General features: G+C 37.7%; 1 protein-coding gene across 3 annotated transcripts in view; it reads left to right on the top strand.

The window, feature by feature from the left end:
- Positions 1-18,573, top strand: part of LOC124803094 (alpha,alpha-trehalose-phosphate synthase [UDP-forming]) — a 117,498-nt gene that overhangs the window by 35,833 nt on the left and 63,092 nt on the right. For all 3 annotated transcript variants that reach the window (XM_047264249.1, XM_047264248.1, XM_047264247.1), the window contains one exon: positions 17,567-17,783. In XM_047264249.1, the coding sequence (XP_047120205.1) occupies positions 17,567-17,783 (217 nt within the window). The remainder of the gene's footprint in view (positions 1-17,566; positions 17,784-18,573) is intronic.

Genomic DNA, 18,573 nt, shown 5'->3' with positions numbered 1-18,573 from the left:
TGATTCTCATTGAGATTTAGTAGTGTGCTCGCTAGATTATTGTTGCATGGTAAACAATGTTAAGACTGCTGCTGCATCAATGACAAGCTGAAAAGAAACAATATGACCATTACTACATGTTGACACTGCTCTCAGCTGGCTCGTCTTCACTTACAGCGCACCAATGGAATAACATAACTACAGTCACTTCTACTGGTACTAAAAGATGCCAAAAGATGTGATGCAAAGAGTGGAGTAAAGTAATAGAATATGATATGTTACGTAAACTCTCATTTATTTGCTTTGACTAATCTTCCCTTAAAGTAATATTACTGCAGTTACCCTAATTCGCCTTTTCAAATATAGATCCAAATTAGAGGCCATCATAGTGAACGATGGGCAGTCAATTACTGATACAAAGGTTATCAGAAGGAGTGATTATACCATAGTAGTTCTCAAGAAAATATTTCCTGTTCATTCATCAGTATAATCTCTCGTCAGAGTTTTGTCTCATGGAATTAGGTGAGAGCTCTGTCAAATAAAAAATAAAAAGTAAACTTTGGCCAGAGAGCTCCCACATAAATATGCGATTCAGGACCCTCGAGCATAGCCATTGGACTGTCGAGAAATTGTGGATGTGGAAAGCATGATCTGGCTAGGAATATGAATGCAGAAACAGTGTTGTTCCATAGACTGTCAGCTCTTGGACTAGTTTCCTTCTCCTGGTCCCAGAATGTGGGTGGGAGCTTATATAGCTTCCTTGGGGCTTTATTGCTTGTACAGTCCTTTCTAAGCTTTATTTTCCCACACTTGACAATATGCCCAAAATCTATTAGAGTTGAGTCGATCTTTTGCAACTTAAGAAACAGTTTGTTTTCCACGACAATGCTGACGTGTCAAAAAATTGAAACCTGCAGCCCTATTTCTGGACATAGGGTGCTCTCACTCTTCCCAGGGCACATTCAGGTAGATAAACTAGGCAGTATCTTTATCTACAGTTTGTATCCCTCCAACTGAGGACTCCTGTTTGTTAAACTTGGTTTATTGTTCATTCAGCCTGCACTGCCATTTTGGATAAATAATAATGGTTGGCCAATTAATACAGTGTGCCTACTAAAATGATTTTCTTCACAAGGCATATTAATTCAAAATTATAGTAGATCTTGTAATTAAAAATCTCCACATTTCAGTAATGCTCTATGTATTAAAAGTTTAAAAATATGGGTGTGAGATTATGGAGTAATGAGACAACTACATGTAGATTTTGTCCAACATTTATCTGAGTTTGAGTCTCAGCCTGGTACACAGTTTTAATTTATAACATTAACTGGATAAAAATTTTCTAAAATTTCACCACCAGGAAAAACAGAGGATATGCACACAGGTGCTGAAGAGAATAAAAACTTTCTGCAGACCTTAGATAAGGAAGGACACGGGGCATAGGAAATTACTATAGACTATCAGCCAATACTCGCATCCCAAAATACTGTCAGTAACAAACTGTTCAAAGGGCCATGGACATTTCATTTAAACAATAGTGTTGACATATTGCACGCAAACTATTTTTAATGGTGTATTGTGAAAATGCACGGCAGGAATCTGAGTTCAGTGAGTAATAAACCGACCTTGGTTTTTTTCTTTGCTATTTGAGAAAGTCATTGCTTCTGAAAATGTATTGCATTTAGTTGAAACCTGAGTCAGGAAAGCCAACAATTTTGTCTCATATGAATGTTAAATATAGAAGCATTATGTATGGAACTGAACTGTTCATGCTGGAAAGCATCTCAAGATAGCCATCAGTACAGATTCAAAATATTTTATTTAGAAAGTGAACAATTCAAGTGATTATGGAGTGATGTTATGATCTAGTTTCAGTGACTAGTAGCAATCAATAATTGTTGGTGTCAGTTCACACTCTATAGTGTCAGTGGCACTGAATGTCAGATATTCTTCCCTGTAGTTTAAGTGGCAGGGTACACAATCTTATTTTTGAGCAGTCTGATACAATATTTCGGTGTTGACAGTCTTAGGAGTGACTGTCCACGGTTTCATGACTCTCCTGCTTAGTCTGGACTTGTTTACAGCTGTGTTGATTCACTGTTCATACAAAATTTGATGTCACCTGCCACGAGACCACTGCCAGCCACAGCATTCCCTCACACGTCAGTGGCCACTTGTTCCATTCCCTTTAGGCACACGTTTGTAATATGGCTGTGGGTCACATGTTGCTTGTTCACTTAAAGAGGAATGATTCAGTGCTTAGCCAAATGATCATAAACAGTTTTTGAGAAAAGTTTAAGATAATTTATTTTATTCCACTGTTGTATAATACATATTCTCTACAGACAAGTACTAAGAAAGCAAGCGGAGGCTGTCAGACGAAACATGGCTTCACAATGGATAATGTGACCTCTAGGTGCAATGAGGACTTTGCCTGTCTCAGCTTAAATATCTCATAGCAAGGACGAAAACAGGGTAGTTGTTATGAGGAGTAAAGAAATTATGTACAAAATGAAGTAAAAGATCATGCATATAAGGTAACAGGTAGTGAGTAGGCGGGTAGGTTAAGGATGTAGATATGTATCAGCTAATGTGTTTGTGACATGCAGTTTGAGCACAACCATTTGTTCGAAGTTTCACAGTGTGTATCTTCTTCACACAGTTCACAGTTAGACATTCCATAAGTTCTAACAATCTACATCTACATCCATACTCCGCAAGCCACCTGACGCTGTGTGGCGGAGGGTACTTTGAGTACTTCTATTGGTTCTCCCTTCTATTCCAGTCTCGTATTGTTCGTGGAAAGTAAGGTTGTCGGTATGCCTCTGTGTGGGCTCTAATCTCTCTGATTTTATCCTCATGGTTCGCGAGGTATATGTAGGAGCGAGCAATATACTGCTTGACTCCTCGGTGAAGGTATGTTCTCGAAACTTCAACAAAAGCCCGTACCGAGCTACTGAGCATCTCTCCTGCAAAGTCTTCCACTAGACTTTATCTATCATCTCCATAATGCTTTCGCGATTACTAAATGATCCTGTAACGAAGTGCGCTGCTCACCATCGGATCCTCTCTCTCTCTTCTATCAACCCTATCTAGTACGGATCCCACACTGGTGAGCAGTATTCAAGCAGTGGGCGAACAAGTGTACTGTAACCTACTTCCTTTGTTTTCGGATTGCATTTCCTTAGGATTCTTCCAATGAATCTCAGTCTGGCATCTGCTTTACCGACGACAACTTTATATGGTCATTCCATTTTAAATCACTCCTAATGCCTACTCCCAGATAATTTATGGAATTAACTGCTTCCAGTTGCTGACCTGCTATATTGTAGCTAAATGGTAAGGATCTTTCTTTCTATGTATTTGCAGCACATTACACTTGTCTACATTGAGATTCAATTGCCATTCCCTGCACTGTGCGTCAATTCGTTGCAGATCCTCCAGCATGCATCTTCTATACACCCCAGGCCTCTCTCGCTTTCCTATTTCTGTTGTCTTTCTATCTTGTAATTGTCAGTCTGTGGTACTGATTGTTTCCTCTTACTGGATTGAGATTGTGGTAATCTTTCACAGCACCTATATTCCTGTAGTAATTTTTGTTCATTGCACATGCCCTAGTAATTTTTGTTCATTGCACATGCCCCGGTATGTTTTATAATTTTTACCATTAAGGCCTTTATTAGCATTGTGTTTGCTGCTGTCTCCCTATATAATACACTTGCATTTGTCACTGAAGTGGCAAAGAAAGTTGACTTTCTGACACTATTGTAATTCCTCCTGTAAGGGTGAAAAGTAAATAGCCATGAAATGTGTACTACTTTTTTTGCTTTTACTACATCCCACAATGACTTGCTGGTTTCAGCTTTTCATTTCCAGGTAGACCATTTTCACACCCAATGTAACATGTTTTGTCGGTATAAAACACGTTTCATTTTTCTATTTTCCGGTAACAACTGTCATAACAAAACCCTTCATCTACAATGCCCCTCTTTTTTATCCTAAATTCATTAATAAGAGGACAATGCCTTCTGATCTTCTTCGGTGGTCTTACCACGTTTCTTTATTCCCAAGAAGCTCCTTTGTGACACACACACACACACACACACACACACACACACACATTTCTAAAAATCTATGTATTGTATGAAAGTGAGTAGTGAACTGTGGGAAAAGATGAGAGTCAAAGTGTTAAATGTGCCGTTGCACAAGAACACTGAAAACAAAGTGGACTGCCAAGACAGGAAAAGATAAGTCCTTTGCAGAGTTGGCAGAAATAGGAATGTATGGAAAAAACTAACCAGAAGATGGGGCAAAATGATCGGATATGTTTCAAGTCAACACAGAAAAGTTTCCACTGTGCTAGAGCAAGCCATAGAAGGCAAAATTTGTGGGAGATGGGAGGGAGATTGGAATATATCCCACAGTCAGTTAAGAACATGGAGTGTAAGTGCTACTCAGAGATGAAGAGCTTGCTACAGGAAGGATGTAGCAGCAGGCATCCATCATCTAAGTGCAGTCCCCCTTGACTTCACACCTCAATTTGTGTGACAAGCACTGGAAAACATGTAACTGCTGATCTTGAATGATGTATCATGGAAGTTGACATGATCACACTCAGGTGTGATTCAAGCAAAAGTCACCACCATTCACTGTGGAGGTAGATGTATAAATTATCCAGCTTTGGTTGCTTTGAAAAACTAAAACTGTGCTACTTTTGCCATCAGATAACACTAAACCATTTATCTGTTACCATGCAGTAACGACTATTGTTCTTGACGTTGTAAAGACAAAATGTTAGAAATAGTAGGTATTGAAAGTACGTGTAGTTGAAGTCAAAATTTCAAGAGCTCACTGTGCAGGCCCTAAAAAAATATCTCCCACTGCATGTTATAAAGTATTAGGAAGAAAATTACGTCGAACATCTGAATACAGTGCATCATAGGAAATAAGTACAGTTCGTGAACACTTGCAGTGAAATGTATCTACCATCAGTACAAGTAAATGAAATGTTTAATGTGTTTATCAGGAAATATTTTCTCAGCTGCAGAAGTTGAGCAGTTAGAAGTGAACATTTTGTTATAGAACTAGTTAAGAAATGTAAAAGAATAAAAAACTCAAATCCCAAGCCCTATATCTGAGACATTCTCATGTCAAACAGTTCTTTGAACATTGTGCAATACTTGTGAGATGGCAAGCATAAGGCTAGTCTCCCTAACTGTACACAGCCCACCAAACAGATATTTTTCACCATTAACAAATGGTCTGACAGGGTACTGATAATGTTTTGTGGGGACTTAAATACTGATCTTATAAACCTACAGCCAGTCGATGTGTGTCCTAGCAATGCTCCCATCAAGGACAGGACGTTATAGTGGAATTGCCATTGGCAGTCATTTTTGATCCAGTGGTTATACTGGCCACAAAGGCCAAATTATAGCAATAAAACTTCCTGTTCAAGTAATTTTATATAAAAAAGAACAATATTGCCAAAAGAATTGTGAATAGTTATTCCATTAGAATGTGTAAAACAGAATTACAGAAACAACTGTCAAAACTGGACTACTGACATCATATTGTAGGTTAGAAATTTAGTTCCTGCTTATTTCGTACACCAGTGTAATCCTAGATTCATGTTAAGGTAGGAGAGTGAATGTATGCACTGAAGTGGGGAGAAATGATGGTTAAAATCAGATTTGTTTAAATCAGTTACTGCAGTTTCATTTGTTATTATAACATTGAAAAATTGCAATATACACAAAATATAAAGTCAAAGGAAAGAGCAAAAGCAAAACTAAACTGTTTTGTTACTAAGCTGAAAGATATGAAAAGTGACAAGATGAAACAGAAGGTATTTATTGGCCTTCAATTTCAATGGATTCTTACTGTGTGTATTAGAAGACATATGAACTAAGGATAAACAATGGAAAACATATGCACAGAATAGTCTTGTGTTACTGACAGACACTAGTTTCAACAATCATTGGATCATTGAAAACCCATAATTTTTTTTTGATGAGGCAATGTCACAGCATGAAAATTGTCTCTCGTCTGGAGTGTGCCCATCTTACCACTTAACTTTCCAAATTGTGCTCTCGTGTTTTAGTTGGTGTTTTCCTTTGGTATTTATTGTAGTTTATTTTAATCTTTGCTGCCTGCTTTTTAATTGAATCCAAATATCAAAAGATGTTTCTTCTAATATGATCAAAATTTTTTTCTGATGACTGTCAATAGCATAGGTATACTTTGATAAATGCATGGTAAACACTGCGCTGTCTTATAGTATATTTGTTCACAACCAATTTTAATCATTGATCATCTTCACAGTGGAAAATTATTTTGATAGCTTCACATGTCATACATGCTATTTAACATTGAAAAATGAAACCATCTGACAGTAGTAAGCGCACAGGACCATTGCTCAGATTTGGTTGTTGTGCCTAAGAATGGGTGCTGTGCACTTACTGCTGTCACCTGGTTTCATTTTTCAATGTTTTCTGTTTGCTTAAGCTGGTAATATGGTGTGAAGTATCTTTTTCTGCTGTTTGCAAGTCAGCTATGGCATCTTATCTGGTTAAGTAACGTGTTTGACATTTGAAGTTGTCACAATATTTATCCACCGTGAAGACAATTCTTGATTAAAACCAGTAGTGAATAAATATATTGTAAGACAGCAGTGTTTTCCATGCATTTCTCCAAGTCTTCTGATTTATATTTCTTCAAAGATTTTTGAAAAATTAACCCACATTAAATTACTCTTCGACTTTCCTGACAATAACTTGTTAAAAACTTTTCAGTCTGACTTGTTAAATGGGTTCCATACAAAGAATCACTCATTTGGTTTTACAAATAAGATTTCAACCATGTTAAACAGGAAAAGTTGTCCTTTAACATCTCCCTTACTGGGGATTTCAGCTGTGTAGATATTAAAATTTTATTTGGGAAATTAAGAAATGGTAGTACATGGCACCCCACTTGGATTGCTGTGGTTTCTGAAATGATTGTCGCTGTTCCTGTATGGTATATAGATGATGAACAAATTAAACTTGAATCTACACTTTGATAGACTATGAAATCATCTTTTTATGTAGAATTATGTCTCATCGACTTGACTTCAACATAAAATTGAACTCTGTGCATGCTTTCACCACCTGCTGCCTTACGAGATAATCTTCTGGAGCAATGCACCTTATGTCAGTCAGGCATTTATTCACAAAAATTGAGCATTATGATCATAATTGGGGTTTTGTTACGGAATTTCTTACTGAAGTTTCATAAAAGACTATAGAATTCTTGCAGCTGCATAACAATACATAACTTTTTGATGCTATTTACTGTTTACTATTTGCAGTCTCAAATGATCTGTGGAGTAAATAATCACAATACAAAATATACAATTATTTTTATATGGGGACTCACCGTATCTTTTTTTGGTACAAAGCATAATTCTTTATTCTGGTGCAAACATATACATCAGTTGCCTGCAGTTATTGGGACATTCTATAGAGCATTTCAATAAATTATTTGAACAATGTCTGAGGAATACAACTGGGCATCTTGAAATCAACTGATAATCAGAAAAAATAAGAAAGCAATTATAAAGCAGTAGATAGGTTTGGACACCATAGAGCTGTTGTGGCCTGCCTTCTGTTTATGAAAGGGATTACCCAGTCAGTTATAAGGAGTGTGCAGTATGACTTTGGTGGGATTTAATTTTTTTCACTTGCTCAAACTAAGTGTCAAGTGTCAGAAAAAAATCTTAAGACCAGCCGAGGACATTTTTGTGTAGTCTTTCACACCTAGCCACTGAGTACATTGGGAATGGTATAGCACCCCCAATAGCCCTAACTGGATTCTCTGTCACTTGGCAGAACCTGGTGATAATTACAAATGAAGAAAGACATTTTATAATGTTCTACAAAAAGTTTTATGGAATCACTATGTGTTACAAATCTGCAGCGTACCATTCCATGATGACTCCCTCATATCTGTCCCAGTATCCAAATTCGACTTTTAAAGAGATTTATGCCCAGATGTATCATTTGCACCAGTGCCTACAACTGTCCTGATTGTTAACAGTCTACACATAAAGAAAGACGTAAAACTGCACTGCCACACACATAGGCAAAACTAGATTTATTCTAAAAATTTAGAATTGTGCAAATATGGGCTTCCATTTAAAAATAGTAATAACATAAGTATGATATTATCCAATAACAGAGAGGCTGTCAAATCTTTAGGAAAAGGTAATGCGTAATCACCAAAAGCAAGTGCTGTGAAACATCATATCAAGTGCAGTAAGAGAGTGCTGTGACAGTTAGTTTGGTTGAAAATCAAAGTAACTACATCCTGCAAAAAAAATAATTCAGCTTCTCCTCTTCAAACTGATAAATCATTCTTTGACACAATTCATTCCCTGATTTATTCGTGTACAATTAATCACTGTGAAGGAGAACTTTTGGAGAAGTAAAACAAAGTATAAATGGAAGAAGATGTAGATGAAGATGAAATGGGAGTTGTGATACTGCGTGAAGTATTTGACAGAGCACTGAAAGACCTAAGTCAAAAAGGCCCTGGGAGTAGATAACATTCTGTTAGAACTACTGATAGCCTTGGGAGAGCCAGCCATGAAAAAATTCTACCATCTGGTGAGCAAGGTGTATGAGACTGGTGAAATACCCTCATACTTCAAGAAGAATATAATAATTTCAATTCCAAAGAACGCAGGTGTCTGCAGGTGTGAAAATTACCAAACTTCACTTTAATAAATCATGGCTGCAAAATACTAACATGAATTATTTACAGACAAATGGAAAGACTGGTAGAAGCCGACCTTGGGGAAGATCAGTTTGGATTCCATAGAAATGTTGGAAAACGCGAGCCAATACTCACCCTACGACTTATCTTAGAAGACAGATAAAGGAAAGGCAAACCTACAATTTCTACAGAAATCAGATGGCAGTTCTAAGAGTCGAGGGACATGGAAAGGGAAGCAGTGGTTGAGAAGGGAGTGAGACGGGCTTGTAGCCTATCCCTGATATTCAATCTGTGTATTGAGCAAGCAGTAAAGGAAACAAAAGAAAAAAATTGGAGTAGGAATTAAAATCCATGGGGAAGAAATAAAAACTGTGAGGTGTGCCAGTGAAATTGTAATTCTGTCAGAGACAGCAAATGACCTGTAAAAGCAGTTGAATGGAGTGAATAGTGTCTTGAAAGGAGGATATAAGATGAACATCAACAAAAGCAAAATGAGAATAATGGAATTTAGTCAAATTAAATCAGGTGATTCTTAGAGAATTAGATTAGGAAATGAGACATTTGGAGTAGTAGATGAGTTCTGATGAAGGTCGAAGTAGAGAGGGTATACAATGAAGATTGGCTCTGGCAAGGAAAGCGTTTCTGAGGAAGAGAAATTTGTTAACATCAAATATAGGTTTAAGTGTCAGGAACTCCTTTCTAAAAGTATTTGTATGGAGTGTAGCAATGTATGAAAGCGAAACATGGACAATAAATAGTTTAGACAAGAAGAGAATAGAAGCTTTTGAAATGTGGTGCTACAGAGAATGCTGAAGATTAGATGGGTAGATCACATAACTATTGAGGAGGTAGTGAATAGAATTGGGGAGAAGAGGAATGTGTGGCACAACCTGTCTGAAAGAAGGGATTGGTTGGTAGTACACATTCGGAGGCATCAAGGGATCAGCAATTTAGTATTGGAGGGAGGCGTGGAGAGTAAAAATTGAGAGGGAAACAGATGAATACAGTAAGCAAATTCAGAAGGATGTTGGTTGCAGTAGTTACTTGGAGATGAAGAACCTAGCACAGGATAGAGTAGCATAGAGAGCTGCATCAAACCAGTCTCTGGACTGAAGACCACAACACCAACATTTGTATGTATTCATTCAAGGATCATCTCTCAACGATACAGGATTTGTTGAGGTAATGCGGTGCACATTAGTAGGTCAGAATGTAGAACATATAGCTTATTCTTACAAAATTTTCATTGTGTTTTCTCACATCCTCTCAAAGGCATTTGCAAATAATGGGCATATCATGTTTGTGTTAACATTTACATGAAGCTTTTGTCCTCTATTTAACACTGCCTTGTTTCTTGTGAAGTTTTCTTTTCTTTTGCTTTCTTCACACCTGCAACATATTCTGCTGTTTGTATCACTGTCATAATTAAATAATTTCCACTTTTGTCTTTGTCTGTATAACTTTCTAAAATTTGTTGCTTAACTTAATCTGCTACAAAATTTTCAAATCAACTTGTCATAGTCCGCATTACAAAATTTTCAAATCAGCTGTCATAATCTGCATTACTGACATTGACAGAAAGAGCAAAATGGCTGAGCAGGAAAGGCTAGAGGACAAATGAAAGACAGTAAAGCATGCATGACTAGTGGAAAGATAAATGCTACTTATGGGAAAATTAAATAAACCTTTGGAGAAAAGAGAAGCACCTGTGTATGTATTAAGGGCTGAGATGGAAAGCTAGTATTAAACAAAGAAGGAAAGGCTGAAAGGTGGAAGGAATATATAGAAGGACTACACAAGGAAAACGAATTTCAAGACAGCAGTATAGAAGAAAAAGAGGAAGTAGATGATAATGAGACAGTGAGAGGACTGTGACAGTAGCCAACACTCCCTCAGACTTATTGAGATCCTTGGGAGAACCAACCATGACAAACTATTCCACCTGGTGTGCAAGATATGTGAGATTGGTGTAATACCCTCAGAGTACAAGAAGAATGTAATAATTCCAATGAGAAAGAAGGCAGATGCTGACAAGTGTGAACCTTATCAGTCTATAATTTAGCAAACAATGGAAAATCCAAGATGGAATGTGACATTATTATGAAAAGGATAGTTGCTACTCAGCAAGCAGAGAAGCTGAGTCACAGACACATACAACAAAAAGATTGTCTAGAAGTAAGCTTTCAGCCCGCAATAGACAACATACACACTCATGCAAAAGCAACTCACGCATACGTGACCACAGTCTCTGGCTCCTAAGGCCAACCGGAGTTGCATTTACGTGAGTGCGTATGTTGTATATTTCCGATGAAGACCTTGTTGGCTGAAAGCTTACTTTCGGACAGTCTTTTTTGTTGTGCCTACTGCGACTCAGAATCGCCACTATATTGTGACTGGCAACTATCCTTTTCGTAATATTAGTTTAGTAACTTATGTTTTCGAAATATTGACACAAATTATTTAGATTTAGAGGAACTTTTGATAATGTTGACTGGAAATACATTCTTTGAAACTTCGAATGTAGCAGGAATCAGTTACAGGGAGCGAAAGGTTATATGTAGTTCATAATGAAAGAAGACAACAGTTGTAAGTGTCAAAGAACATAGAAGAGTAGCATTAGGTGAGATGGGAGTGGGACAGAGTTGTAACCTTTCCCTGATTTATTCAGTCTGTATCTCTGTTATTTAATTGGATAGATTTTGTCAATAATTGATTGTTTTTGTTGTTATATTAGTCAATGTGTACATCTGTTAAGCAGTGAAGGAAACAGTTGAATTTGAAAGGTACTTAGAGTTTAAGGAGAATAAATGAAAACTTAAGAGATGTGACAGTGCCATTGTAATTCTGTCAGATACGGTAAAAGACTTGGAAGAGCAGTTGAGCGAAATGGTTATTATCTTGAAAAGGTGAATTTCAACAAAAGTTAAAAAAAAATTATGGCATGTAACTCAGGTAAGTGAGGCAATGCTGAGGGAATTAGATTAGGAAATGAAACACTATAAATAGTGAATTACTTTTTTTATTTGAGAAACAAAATAACTGATCATGTCCTAGGCAGAGAAGGTATAAAATTCAGACTAACAAATAGCAAGAAAAGCATTTCTAAAAGAAGGGATTGGTTGAGAGAACACATTCTAGGGTATGAAGTAACTGTCGCTTTGATAATAGAGGGAAATGTAACAGTAACAATTGTAGAGGGAATGCAAGGCTTGAATATGGTAAACAGGTTGAGATGGATGTTGGTCATAGTAGCTACGGAGAGATGAAGAAAGTTGCACAGAACAGACTAGCGTGGAGACCAGTCCTCAGACTGAAGACCACCACCACCACAACCACTGACAACAACAACAAATTTCTGATGCCATAAGGTACCAGCAACATCAAGTTGCTTCTGCTGAATCCTATCCTGATCTGGAGGGTGTGACCCATATACACACATTTGCCCTCTCCCCATCCGACTGCCCCATCTGTCATCATCATCATCATCATCATCATCATCATCTCATTCCCATAGACCCACAAGTCGCCGAAGTGGCATCACCTAAAAAGACTTGCACCAGGCGACTGGTCTACATGATGGAAGGCCAACATTTCCATATGAGATAACATGCTGTGTGTGTCCTCCTAACCAAGAAATCTTTAGTCCAATCACAAATGTAATTTGATACCCCATAGAATCATACTTTTGTTAATAAACATTGTTGTGGGTCTGAGTAAAATGATTTTCAGAAGTCATGAAATACCGCATCCTCTTGATTAACTTGATCCATGGCTTTCAGGATGTCATACGAGAAAGGCTTATGTTGCGTTTCACATGACTGGTGTTTTTGAAATCCTTGCTGGTTAGTGTGGAGGAGGTCATTCTGTTGGAGTCACATTATGACGTTTGGGTTCAGAATATGTTGCAAGATTCTGAAACAGATGGATGTCAATGAAATTGAATGCTAATTTTGTGTATCTCATCTGATACCCTTCTTGTTGATGGATGTGATCTGTGCTTTCTTCCATTCACTCCCCATAACTTTTGTTTAAAGAAATGCAAAGTACAACTTTGGTGCTGCTGACAGCCAATAAATACATCCATATTTTCTAAGGGTTTTGTAAAAGTTTTTTTGATAAGATTCTGCCATGACAGGCATTGAAGGCTTCACACATTGACCTCTTGACAGCCAAATGCATGTCATTTGGCATATCTCTAGCTCTTTGCTTTCTTTTTGCCCAGCACATGAAACACCTTTAAAATATTACTACAATAATCTGAACTATTTCGTTGGTTTCATAGTACTTCCCAGCCTACAAGGAATGTTTTAAATAATCTATTACTCCTATCGACAGCTTAGCTTACACTTACAGATTAGATGGTACAACTTTCATGACATAAATTGGTCAGTTGTGTTATTCATTGATACTTGTCTCATTGTACCAGACAAGCCATTCCATGAGTCTACTAAGAAAATAATTTTGCTAAATATAAGATGTGAGAACATCGAATAAATACAACTGATGTTAATTAAGGATAGCACTATAGATATGTAGCACAGCATGCAAAACATTTTTGTTTAAAATATTCTCTGCCTTCTCACAGCATCAAATTGGAGTAAAAACTTGAACTTTCAATATTAACCTCCATTACTTTCATGTAAAGAAACTGTTGCTGTGATGGCTTTGTGTAATGAATAATTAGCGTAGGGTTTGTTGAATGTTTAGTCATGACATGATGCTGGCAGACACCGTGCCAGTGCTTGTGATGACAGTGGCTTCCATTGGAATGTAAATAACTTGATGAATTTCTCTGTAGTCTCTCAACAAATAAAGCCCTATTCCGTGTACCACTTAGATTATCTCTGCCTGTCTTGGTTAAAGCTATTTTCCATTTATCTTCAAGAGAGAGTCCCAGTAGGTTGATGTGTGGGGAAGATTTTTAGTTCATCAAATATAATTTTTTATTAATTCATAAGCCTGTTCTCGGCAATCATTGACTTTCCTATGTCACTCTTCGTGATATACCATTGGTTTCCTCCACAGAGTTCGGAAACTGTTGATCGATTAACTGTTGCCGGCCGCGGTGGTCTTGCGGTTCTAGGCGCGCAGTCCGGAACCGTGTGACTGCTACGGTCGCAGGTTCGAATCCTGCCTCGGGCATGGATGTGTGTGATGTCCTTAGGTTAGTTAGGTTTAAGTAGTTCTAAGTTCTAGGGGACTGATGACCACAGCTGTTAATCCCATAGTGCTCAGAGCCATTTTTTTGATTAACTGGTACAGTTGATTCCACTGTGAGGCTTTACCCTTAGCCAAAGTCTGTCCTTAACTGTGTACATTGTCTCTTTTATCTTCTTGAGTAGTTAGAAAATGATCTTAATGGCATGTGTGTCCATGGGCCCTATGTTCTTTATTAGATGTAGCTTCACAGGAAGGAAGGAGGATGATGGGCAAATTGTCTCTTGACTGGGACAATGCTAACTTAACGTATTAATTCTTATAGATGTTCTTTTCAAACAAATGCTTCAGACATTTTACCATGGAATCAGAGTGGAACCTGTTAGAAATGATTATAGCTCTGTGTACCAACATATCTAAAATTGTTCACTTCTGGTCTAGCTGATACAAGATATTGCTTTCTGATGTGTAAGTCAGTCACCATCAGCATGTGATAAGCGTATTGGCCAAGTTGCCCACCCAATTTATGTTAAAAAAATGGCAACTTGCCTCCTGTTACCATTTTCACAGTGAACTGGGTGTTTAGATGTGTGCTATTTGTAACATCAAGGAGCTGCTGAAGATTTTTGACACTTGTTGGTGAGATCACAAAATATTTTGTTAGTCATTTCATAAACTTTTCAACCATATAAAAAGTAAGTAGACATCATACTGTGATGGAAGAACTTAATTGTCTGAAGAGGAAAGTGATCTACTGACAAGTTCAATGCATTTTCCATGGTGATTTTGTGATAAGAATGTGTGAAGATAACTCTGAGATAATGACTATAAGCTTTATGGTGCATGAAATCAGGCTCCCAGCATTGAAAGATTACAGAGAAATTCACTGAGTTCTGATGACTGCAGTGAGTGGGATGGTGCCATGGGGGCACAGATATTCTCTATGATCTCTGGCCGCATGACATCACAGTCACATTATTTGACCAATCACAGGTCATATAAGGCCATCACAGTAGCAGTTATGACAATCAGTTGCTCCTGCAAAAAGACGATGATGATTATCATAGAAAGCTTAAGCTTTTACTCAAATTAAATACTGCAGGGAGACTGAGAATGTTTTATACAAAGATGTCGTCATGAGAAAATATGTTCTCATATCCAGCTAAGTACAGGGTGCAGCACGAGAACTTCCTTATTAAAAGAAAAAAAATCATAAATTAGAAAGCCTTAGAGCCATCAATTTAAGTTTTTTTTCTTTACAAAGAGTAACATCTAAAGTTTTGTTCCATTAAGTTCCGAAAATGATATCTTGAAGGTGGTCTCTGTTCTGCTCAATGCATTTGGAGACTCGAAATCGGAAGTTTCAGTCCACTTTTTCCAATAAGTCTCTGTTGTTCACGCTGGCAATAGCAACACGAATATTGTTCTGTAGCCCAGCCAGGGTCTGCGGGTAATTGGTATAAACCAAGGATTTCAGATAGTCCCATAAGAAAAAGTCGCATACCGCTAAATCTGGGGCGCATGCTGGCTACTGGAGATCACCCCTCAAAGAGATGACATGTTCGATGAAGTGTTCGCGCAACATGGCCATCGATGTTCGTACCATGCAAGCTGTGGTGCCACCTTGTTGGAACTAGACATCACCCACATCCATTTCGTCAATTTCTGGAAGAAAAAACTGCTCAATCAACTGAACATAACACTCAGAAGTGACTGTCACTGCCTTATCATTCTCTTTGAAAAACCCTGGGCCAATAATGCCAACTTTAGATAGTGCACACCAAACAGTCACACGTTCTGTATGCAGGGGCTGCTCATGAAGTTCTTGGGGGGGTTCGATACCCTCCAATACCACATATTTCGTTTATTTACTCAGCCAGACAAATGAAAATGTGCCTCATCACCGAAGAACATTAAGGTATCATGAGGCAGCTCATCGATTAAGGCTTCATACACATTGTTTTGTGAAACAGAATCACATGGATGAAGTATGTGTACCACTGACAGTTTATAAGGATGAAATTTCAACTCTTCATGAAGAATTCGTCTTACCGTGTGTTCATAAATTGCAAGGGCATCTGCTTGTTTGTGTGCAGATCGCTTGGAGGAATTCAAAATTGACATCCTCATCCTCTCGATGTTTTCAGGTGCTCTGGTGGTTCTTGAAGATCCTGGTTTCTTTTTCTGCACACTTCCAGTATCCATAAAGGTGTCTACCCACATAATAATTGATTTCTCATAAGGAACACAATGTCCAGGTGCAATGTTGAACTGTTTCCTGACTGCACGCTTAGTTCTGATGACCGAACATCCATTCAAAGAGTAGTCCACAATGACGAACATGCGCTCCTCTCTTCTCCATTGCATGATCACTTAAACTAACCTTAAAAAAATCAAGTCTCACATTTTTTATTGCACTGAAACCCATGCAACAACGAGTAACAGCCACCGTGTGCTGAGCGTTTCAAATAAGGAAGTCCCTGCACCGAATCCTGTATATAGGGAAAAAGTCTTCTCACTAAGCAGCAGGAAAATACACATATAAAAGACTGTTGTAATTGGCAAGCTTTCAGAGTCAGTGACTTCTTCTTCAGGCAGAAGGGTTGAAGGGGAAGGAAGAAGGGTGAAGGAAAAGATCTAGGGAGGTTTAGGAAAAGGGGTAGATTTTGGGAAAGTCAACCAGAACTGCGGGTCAGGGGAGACTTTCCGTACGGGGCGAGAAGGAAAGACTGATTGTTGAGGACGGCCCAATAATTTTGTCAATAATTGATTGTTTTCATTGTTATAAATACCCAGATAGCTATTATTGTGTAGTGTTACTTGTTCCAGGATTATTTTCTGGCAAATATGATCTTCTCCAATGAGTGTTGCATTTTACAAAAATGTTTTGTGTTGTTAGGCTACAATGTTCATTAGAAAGATGTCGCAGAAATGTTTCAAGTATATCTGGAAAACAACATAAAAGATATAAGTCTGAACAAGATGTAGAAGTTATTTCATCTCTCTGGAGGAGAAAATGTTTATTTTTGGAAATGACTGTTTTAATAGTCAAATCCTCACTTACAGTCACTTATTTTGGTGTGGAAAGTGTCCTCTATACTTATGACGTGCAGTTTAAGAGGAGCCTCGAGAAGGTGTTTATGACCATTTCCTTGTTCCCTGCTGAATTCCTTAGCAATTGATTTGTGTATTATTTGCCACTTTGAAATTTATAGGTTTTGCACATCTTCATTGCAGTAATGCGATCTCTTTTGATGATCATGGTTGTTTTCTTTTGGTGACTCTTTGATGTGAATGCCATTCCTTGTTCAAGGACCTTCCTGTTATGGTTTGTGGAATAAACCATATATCAAATATAATCTTAACACAATTTGTGACTGGTGCTCCACATTCAGTACCAATAATTTAATTTGTCAGGAGAGCACACGTTGCTTATTGCAGCCTTTATTTTAAATGAATAATTTACAATAGGTTCTATAAGAGTTTTATACCTGAGTTTCTGTAATTGTTTTCTATGTGACTGCAGATCAGTTGTATTTTGATCTTAATTCGTTCTGATCCAAAATGATGAGAGTACTGCTTAAATAGTAATGGTGGTATACTTCTTAATGAATGAGCAATTATTAATTACTAAGATTGGGTTATTATAATACCTCAGTGTTTTTACTGCCAACAGGTTACGCTTCTTCAAATATCAGTTCCATCAAGAACAGATGTGAAAGAATATCAAGATCTGAAAGAAGAGATGGACCAAATGGTGGGGCGCATAAATGGTCGTTTCACAACTTACAACTGGTCTCCGATTCGATACATTTATGGCCAAGTGGGGCAAGATGAGCTGGCTGCCTTCTATCGAGATGCTGCTGTCGCTCTTGTTACACCTCTTCGAGATGGTATGTTTGACTTTCAATTCCCTTGTTGATCCCATATGAAATCAGACTGCCAGAAGCAGCTGAATATTTTAATTTCACTGACTTGATATGCATATCGGGAATGATGCTCAGTCCGCATTCTGGAAGTCGTACCCATTGCTTTCGTATCATTAAATGGCAAGATATAGTTTTCTGGTGTTGTGTCTTTCATGTATGTGACAGCATAATCTGCAAACATCCTCACAATACTTCTGATGTTGTTTACTAGGCTTGTTGTACCTGTTGTGAATGATAATGGGCTTACAACACTCCCTTGGGACACAGTCTCAGCTACTTTGACACAATTAATCTCCATATTGGCCATAAAGTCTCTCTAATTGTAAAGTTGGTCTGGCATTGCTCCAGCTCATATTTTATTCAGTAACTGATGGTGGGAACTGTGTCAAACATTGTCTGGCAGTCAAAGTACATGGTATCACCTGGGAACTGCTGGACGAGCAGGGGAATTGAATTTCACAAGACCACTGTTTCTGAATCTGTGTTGATTTTTATGGAGCAGAGTTTCAACTTTCAGAAAGATCATTATGTACAAACATAAAATGTGTTCCTTAATTTTACAGTAAACTGATGCTAGCCATATAGGCCTATAACTGTATACATGTTCTTGAGAAGACTTCTTCAAAACACGAATAACCTGTGCGATGGTAGGCAATGAAAACCTCTTAACTCTACCTAGCTGTGAAAACTCGTAATTCCAGTAACCAGTAATTCCATAATCAAAGAGAGATGTGAAAGTGGACGGATTTCACTA

The sequence above is a fragment of the Schistocerca piceifrons genome, chromosome 6, assembly GCF_021461385.2.
Source record: "Schistocerca piceifrons isolate TAMUIC-IGC-003096 chromosome 6, iqSchPice1.1, whole genome shotgun sequence".
NCBI lineage: Eukaryota > Metazoa > Arthropoda > Insecta > Orthoptera > Acrididae > Schistocerca > Schistocerca piceifrons.
This window is presented reverse-complemented; position numbering and strand designations above follow the sequence as displayed.